Source organism: Mesoplodon densirostris, chromosome 19, assembly GCF_025265405.1.
Source record: "Mesoplodon densirostris isolate mMesDen1 chromosome 19, mMesDen1 primary haplotype, whole genome shotgun sequence".
NCBI classification, from domain to species: domain Eukaryota; kingdom Metazoa; phylum Chordata; class Mammalia; order Artiodactyla; family Ziphiidae; genus Mesoplodon; species Mesoplodon densirostris.
The window spans coordinates 8,599,308-8,607,843 of record NC_082679.1 but is presented as its reverse complement, the minus strand read 5'-3'; the positions used below and the strand labels follow the sequence as shown (position 1 = coordinate 8,607,843).

Below are 8,536 nucleotides of genomic sequence, written 5' to 3'. Positions count from 1 at the left end.
GAGGTGGGAGGAATATTCATCTGTCTTCAAGGCTCTGCAGAAGGCAGAAGGGAGGGGCTGGGTGCACAGCTGGAGTCTGAGGCGGGGATAGGGGTAGCAGACAGTGGGGACTTGGTGAGGAAGACCTCAGAGGGCCCTGCAGGGACAGTGAGTCTAGGCCAAGGCCCCCAGGCCCTGAAGGTCACACCACATTGTAGATCTGGCTTCCAGGAAGCTGGTGACATTGAGATTGTTGTTGTTGACCCTGGGTCAACCCTCCACCCACCCGAGCCCGCTCCAGTCTTGCCTGCTGCCCGGTAATTTTGGGATGTGTGAGTCATGGGAAGAATCCAGGACAAACACACCCTGGGAGTAGGAAAAGGCCATTCCTGTTTTTTTCTGCTTAAGAGCATTGGCAGGGACCTGTGAGGTGACAGTGCCCAGTGGAGTTCCTTAGGAGCCCTGGCAAACGGGACCAGCTTGCAGGAATCCACTAACTGCCAGACTCGGGGGAGAGACTTCAGACGTCCCAGGTCCTGCTGTGGGCCTGGATCGTGCTCCCAAGTGGTGTTTGGCCAAACTGGGGACCATTCCTCAAGAGATGGTAAGCATGGAGGGAAGGAGGGAGGGAATGGTGGCGTTATGTGGGGGGCATTTCCCAATCCTGGCCTTTTATTTTTATTTAAAAATTTTTTCATTTATTCATTTTTTAATCCTGGCCTTTTAGACTCATTATTTCCAGAATCTGGGAATCAGAACTAGAATTTCAGGAGTGGAAACTTATTGCCATCACACTGGAATCCACATCAGAATCCCAGACTCTTGGAATTTACTTGGGCAGTACAACAGAAAAAGCCTTTGTCAAATGGTCCCATCCATGGCCACACTCAGATGTGTAGGAAAACAGCCCTTCCCAAACCTGCAGCTTCTGGGGAATCCACCAAACAAGCCCTTTGACTCAGCGATTCCCCTTCTTAAGAAAGATCCTTTAACTTTATTTTCACATAGAACACACACACAGAAAAGTACGCACATGAGACCTGAGCAGTTCTGCGTATCTCCACAAGCTGAGGACACCCAGGGAACCAGCATCCGGGTTAAGAAATAGCCCGAGCCCAGCCCCAGAGTTCCCTCCGCCTGCCCTCACTCCCCATCCCCCTAGAATTCTTTTGCCCATTTTTGAACTTGAGGAGAAAGGAATCATTCAGTAAATTCTCCTGTGCGTTTGCCTTTCTGTCCTCAACATCGTATTTGTGAAGTCCGTCCACGTTCTCGCATGTGGTTTGTTCATTCTCACTGTTAAAGAATATTCCGCGATATGTTCATTCATTCTCCTGTGAGTGAATATTTGGATGGTGTCCCATCTTGGGCCACTGGGAACATTCTGGTACATGTCTTTTGGTGAGCATATGCATGCTTCTCTGGGAAGGGGAAAGTTACCATATGTTTGGCTTTAGTAGATGCTCCCCACGGTTTCCCAGGGCAGAAGTTCCAGCCAGACTGTCTGATACACAAACACACGTGTGCTAAGAGCATACACAAGGGCCCTTGTGATCGCAAGGAACTGAAAGAAATCTAAGTGACCCCTTTGCTTCTCTGTGCCTCAGTTTCCCTCTTCATTCTTTTTGTTTGTATTTTTAATGACAATATCTTTACTGTTGATTTTCTGGCTGTAAAACGAATGCATTGTTTAAAAATATTAGAAGTTTATTACGTACTTTTCTCACAAAATAGTATTCCGTGAATGTATTTTCATGTTAATACATACATCATTACATACTGCGTTAAAAATAAAATGATGGTATTTTCAGCTTCTTCCATTAAAGGCAAAACTAACTCTTCTTTTCTTCCTTTCTTCCTTCCTTCCTCCCTCCCTCCCTCCCTTTCCTTCTTTTTTCTGTTGAAGTATAACTTACAATGTCGTTTTAGTTTCAAGTGTACAGCAAAGTGAGTCAGTTATACATACATATATATATATATATTCTTTTCAGATTCTCCCTCTTCATTCTTTTACTCAACAAATAAATATCAGCTAAGCACCTGCTGTGTGCCACATGCTACTCCAGGTGCCGGGGACACAGCAGAGCCCAAAGCAGGGAACAGCTGACGCTCTGGAAAATGAGCATAATAATTGTACTTACCTTATAGGGTTGTTCTAAGGGGAATGCCTGGTACATGATAGAAGCTTGATAAATGTCATCTATTATTTGAATGCTTATAAAATAATAATAATAGTAATTGTTTTATCTATAGACGTACATATAGAAATATAATTTATTTGGTGTATAAAATAATAAGAAGATAATAATGCTACCCATGATGGTCCTTAAATGTCCTTTAGTCTGAGGCTAGTTAATAAGCACAAAACGCCCAGCCCGTGGATTGATTTTGAAGTTATTGTGAAGAAAGGAGTCGGTGTGTCCGGATGCGGAAACAGATCTAAGACATTAAATTGAAAAGATTAAGAGACAGCACAGGGGGTGTTGAACTTTCCCATTTCTGTTTAGTGTATTAAGAGGGAAATACCATAGACCGACTGAGGTGCTTACACACAAAAAACTCAGATTTGTACCGGATAGAGCTGGAAAGGGCGGGGTCTCAGGGTGGAGGGAGAGGGTGTGTGTGTCTCTGTACCGGTGGCTAACACACGTGTAATGCTCACAATGGACTGGGCGCCGTGCTCAGCTCTTCACTTCACTCAGCCTATTAACTTGAATTCTCGTAACACCCTCCAAGGTGAGTGTATTATTCTCATTTTGCAGATGAGGAAGCTGAGGCACAGAGAGGTTCAGTGGCTTGTCCAAGGCCACACAGTTGATGGGGGTTTGAATTTTTAAAACCTGCACACATCTCACTTTAGTGATGAAAATAATATGAAAGCAGAGTGCCAAATTCCAAACACACACACACACACACACACACACACACACAACGACTTGGCCCCTTAGCATCTGCTTGGCAGGGAGGAGTGCCCCAACTTCCTCTCTGCCCTTCCTGTTGTATCAACTCCAGCTGGTGCTCTGGGCAGCACCAGTCAGCCCCAAAGAATCAGCAGAGAGCTGCAGGGTCAGGTTACTATGACATCATGGGGACATCATGGGGACTGGTCTACCATCTACCAAGTCCTGACTCTGTGCTATGTGCTTTATACATATTAACTCTTCAAGGCCTCCCCAAACTGGTGAGGTAGGCTCACCTCCGTGACTCACTTCTCAGACGAGGAAACCTAGAGAGAGAAAGCCAACCGAAACTGCTCACCCAGAGTCACAGAGTCCAATTCTGCTTATGGTCACTGGCTGTCCTGCCTTCGGACTCTCCCAAACCTCAGATTTTTGGATGATGATGTTCTAGGGCCCAGAGTTCCAGAGTGGGACTAACACAGCTTGAAACTCAGGTCTGTTACTTGCTTGGCTGAGTCATCCTTGGTCAGTTCCTTAATTTCTGTGGGCCTCAGTTTTCTCATCTGCAGAATGGGTATAACAATGGTATGAAAATTAGAGGCTTGTAATAAGGACTAAATGATATAACATTTAAAGGGCTTGGAGCAAAGCCTGGCACATAACACAAAGTCTCAATAGATGGTGGCTTATAGTAATAGTAATAATAATAATAATAATAATAGCAGTAGTAATAGTTATGATTATCATTCCTATGATAGACAATGTCACTTCTCTGCTCAGCACCCTCCCATGGCTCCCATCTCATGCAGAATAAAAGATAAAGAACTTACAATACCTATGTGGCCGCTGATATCTCTCTGTTTTTACCTCCCATCTACTCCACACTGGTGCCCTTGGTCTTCCTTCAACACGACCATCATGTGTCCACCTCAGGGCTTTTGCACTGGCTGTTCCTTCTGCCTGGAACTCTCTTCCCCCAGATCCCCACACAGCTCCCTCTCTCACCTCTTTTATGGCTTTGCTCAAATATCACCTTCTCAGAGAGGCCCTCCCTGACCCCTCATTTAAAATTCCAACATAGGGAATTAAAAATTCCCTATGTGACTTTTTTTTTTCTTTTTGCCGTAGCACTGATCACCTTCTAAAATACTGTGTATTTTGCTTATTTATTCCTGGACTGTCTGACTCCTCCCACCAGGATGTCAGCTCCAAAGGGAGAGAGGTTTTTGTCTGTCTTGGCCCCCGCTGTGCTTCTAGTGCCTGGAACAGCAACTGTGCTGGAAGGATGCCTGGATGAATGAATAAATGAATGAATGAATTATAGAGAATTCAAAATTTTATTCCTCTTGTTTTCCTAACACAGTCATTACTTTTAAAAATTGCTCTAGCAGGATTCTAGAAATGTTCTGTTCCCCCCTCTGGGTGCCAGTGACACAGATGTGTTGGGGTGAAGCTCAGTGGGTGTACCTGCATGATGTGAACACTTTGCCATCTGCATGTTTTACTATGATCTAGTTTACATTAAAAAAAACAAAGATGACAAAATTGCTTCAGAGGTACATTTTTGTTACGCCAAGATTCGAAAATCCAGATGAAGAAGAACCAAGACAAACACTTTTGCTGTGAAGACATATTAACCTTTTCCCATCTTGATGGATATTCAGATTCCAACAGTTTAGATTCTAGAATTCCAGGTTACTAACGGGCTAGTGTTCTAACATTTTGATGCTCTAGAACTTCACTGTCCAATAAGGTAGCCACTAGCCACGTGTAGCTATTTAAATCAATGAAAATTAAATAAGATTGAAAATTTAATTTCTCAGTCACGCTGGCTGCCATTTCAAATACTCGGTAGCCACATGTGGCTGGCAGTTACTGTACTGGACGGTAGATATGGAACATTGTAATATTTTAGAATTCCAAGATGCTAATAAGCTGGGGTTCTAACACTGTAATATTCTAGAATTCCAGGATGCTAAGAAGCTGGGGTTCTAACACTGGAATATTTTAGAATTCCAAGATTCTAATGCACTGGAGTTCTAACGTTATTCTATTCTGGTTTCCAAGATGCTAATGGGCTGGGACCCCAGCCCAAGTCCCAGCCCATTAGCATCTTGGAATTCCAAGGATCTAGGATCCAGGATCGAGATGCTAGGTTCCGAGCATCTAGGATTCCCAGGGCCTGAGGGTTTTTATCTCTGAGGTTTCATGCCATTTCTCGCCCGTCCAGGTGTCTGGGGTTTGGATGGAGAACTCTTCTCTCGGCTATGAGTATGGGGATTACAGCGAGATTCCAGATCTCCCTGTGGACTGTGTTGATGGCACCTGCGTCTCCATTGACCCCCTCAACGTGGCCCCACTCCTGTTGTATGCCGCCATCTTCCTGGTGGGGTTGCCAGGCAATGCCATGGTGGCCTGGGTGACCTGGAAAGAGGCCCGCCGGAGGGTCGGTGCCACCTGGTTCCTCCACCTGGCCATGGCGGACCTACTCTGCTGTTTGTCTCTCCCCATCCTAGCGGTGTCCGTCGCCCATGGTGGCCGCTGGCTGTATGGGGCCGTGGGCTGCCGGGCCCTGCCCGCCGTCATCCTGCTGTCCATGTACGCCAGCGTCCTCCTCCTGGCCACTCTAAGCGCTGACCTCTGCCTGCTGGCCTTCGGGCCCACCTGGTGGGGTGCAGCAGGGAGGGCATGCAGGGTGCAGGTAGCCTGTGGGGCATCCTGGACGCTGGCCTTGCTGCTCACTGTGCCCTCAGCCATCTACCGCCGGCTGCGTCAGGAGCATTTCCCACACCGGCTGGAGTGCGTGGTAGACTATGGTGGCTCAACTGTGGCCGAGAACTCAGTGACCGCCACCCGGTTTATTTTCGGCTTCTTGGGGCCGCTGGTGGTCGTGGCCAGCTGCCATGGTGCCCTCCTGTGCTGTGCTACCCGACGCCGCTGGCCACTGGGCGTGGCCGTTGTGGTAGGGTTTTTTTTCTGCTGGTCCCCCTACCACACGCTGGGGCTGGTACTCACCTTGGCTCCCCCACACTCCGTGCTCTTGGCCCGGGCCCTGCAGGCTGAACCCTTGGTCGTGGGCCTGGCCCTTGCTCACAGCTGTGTCAATCCCATGCTTTTCCTGTATTTCGGGCGGTCTCAACTCCGAAAGTCTCTGCCAGCTTCGTGTCGCTGGGCCCTGAAGGAGTCACAGAGCAACGATGAAAGTGTGGTCAGCAAGAAATCCACTGGCCAAGACCTGGTCTCAGAGGTGGAAGTGTAAGCTAGAGGGAAATTGGTTTGTATCCTCCTATCCCACTTTACAAGACTGGCTTCAGGCATAGCTGGATCCAGGGGCTTAATGATATTGTCATTTATTCCTTGATTCATTCAACAAACATTCATTATGCCCCCTGCCATGTGCAGTGCAGATATAGGACATTTCCATCATTGCAAGAAGTTCTATGGGACAGGGCTGCTCTAGAATCTCACCTGCTCAGATCTTTAAAGTCACATAGCAGTGACACCTTCATGTAGAGCCATTACTCCAGGATAGCACTTTACACATAGTTTCTCCTTTAAGGTAATATTTACAACAACCCAGGCAGGCAGGGGGAGATGTTTCTTTTCATAAGCTGAGGCCCAGGGAGCAGAGGTCGTTTGCCCAAGATCACACAGCAAGGAAGTCATAGAGTTGAGATTTGACCCCATGTTTACTTGACTCCAGTGCCCATGCTCTTGATCACCAAAATTTTCCTTCAATGCCTTCAAATAATACTTCCTCCAGGAAGCTCTCCCTGATTCATTCCCCTCCCAGGGGGGAAGTAGTCTTCTGTTCTCCAAGTTTCTGGAACAAAAATTCCCAGCTAAACTGTAAATTTCCTAAGGACAACATCTGAGCCAATTTAATTTCTGTCTCTCCTCCACCCATCCCAAGCCTTAAAAAGAGACAAACTATATCTGTCTACACCTTGTTTTTTTCGAACTAGATTGTGAGCTTCCCACTGGTGGGGATCTCTTTCTTTCTTTCTTTCTTTCTTTTTCTGCCCACTTTAATTTTTTAATTTTTATTTTTTTGTGGGGAGGATCTCTTTCTTGCTATCTTTTTTTTCTTTATCTGATACAGGGACACTTAGTAGATCCTCAACAAGACATATTTTATTTTTTGATATTTTATTCAGGACTCTCACGCATGAATTATTAAGACCAAGACTGCCTTGTAGAATGAATTATGTCCTGTGACAATTTATATAACTTCACGAAAAGTTGGGAGAAATCCTGCTGTTAATCCATTAGGTCCAGGTGCCATTTAGGAGAGTTCTTCTTTGATACATTTACAAAGAGTCTTTTCTGTTTTTTGAAATTTATTTTCCTTTCTTATTGCATCAGCCTTATTTTTTGTTAAGAAGAATCAATTTCATGAAAGCTTTCAGATGTATTTCTGTGGAATTTTCCATGGAAGTCCCTTAATCATTCAAAATAATCCTGTGGGCTTCCCTGGTGGCACAGTGGTTAAGAATCCACCTGCCAGTGCAGGAGACATGGGTTCGAGCCCTGGTCTGGGAAGATCTCACATGCCACGGAGCAACTAAGCCTGTGCACCACAACTACTGAGCCTGTGCTCTAGAGCCCACAAGCCACAACTACTGAGCCCGCGTGCCACAGCAACTGAAGCCCGTGGGCCTAGGGCCCATGCTCTGCAACAAGAGAAGCCACCGCAATGAGAAGCCTGCGCACCACAGTGAAGAGTAGCCCCCACTCGCCCCAACTAGAGAAAAGACCGCACGCAGCAATGAAGACCCAACACAGCCAAAAATAAATAGATAAATTTATTTAAAAAAAGAAAAATCCTGCTTTTTGTTTGTTGTAACTTCCCCCTTTTGTTCTCAAGTTTGTTCCTTTGTTTTTGTTTATTGTTAGCATAGATATATCGAGTTCCTTAGGTTTCCAAAGAACCAGGTCTTAATAGTTTTTCCAATAACTAGTTTCAAGTTTGCTACTCAATCTTAGTGATGGTAGTTTGTGATTTTCTTCCTGATTTCATATTTGTTGTTTACTTCCTCCCATTTTCCTTTTTAAAAAAAAAAATTGTAGTTGTCTTTTGTACATTTTAAGCAGACGTTAGTCAATTTCTTCCTCTTCTTCTTTTGATAATGAGGCAAGAATTGGCCTATGTTCAAACTGTTTCCCAAGGGTTTGATAGTTACATGTAACTTCCCACTTGACATCCCAACTCAATGTACAATAAATAACTCAATTTGCTCAAAATGGAACTCTGGATTTTCTCTCTCGGCCATCCTCCTGCATCTTCCCCATCTCAGTTGATGGCAACTCCGCATTTCCCGGAGCTCAGGCCAAGAAATTTGGGGTCATCCTTGCCGTCTCTCTCTCACATTCCATGGCCAATCTGGCAGCCAATCCTGCAGATTCTATCTTAAAATATCCATCTTCTCTGCCATCGTACTGGTCCAGCCACCTATTGCTTCCTCTCTGGTCCCCTTTTCTCATCTTGATCCCCTATAGTCTGTTCCCCACATGGGAGCCAAAGGATTCTGTTAAAATCTAAGTCACATGGAACTCTGCCCATGGAGTCCATCTCACTCAGATTGGAAGCCAAAGTCCTCACTTTGGTGTGTACGATCTATCCTCTTCCTCTCTCCCTACTATTCCCCTATCCTTCA

The 8,536-nt window shown here is 45.6% G+C and overlaps 1 protein-coding gene across 1 annotated transcript; it reads left to right on the top strand.

Moving 5' to 3' along the window:
• The first annotated feature begins 359 nt into the window (after positions 1-359).
• C5AR2 (complement C5a receptor 2) lies at positions 360-8,112 on the top strand. The gene is made up of 2 exons (XM_060083997.1): positions 360-583; positions 5,110-8,112. Exons 1-2 carry the CDS (start codon positions 581-583, stop codon positions 6,136-6,138), a joined length of 1,032 nt encoding a protein of 343 aa, XP_059939980.1. The 5' UTR covers positions 360-580; the 3' UTR covers positions 6,139-8,112.
• The last annotated feature ends 424 nt before the right edge of the window (positions 8,113-8,536 follow it).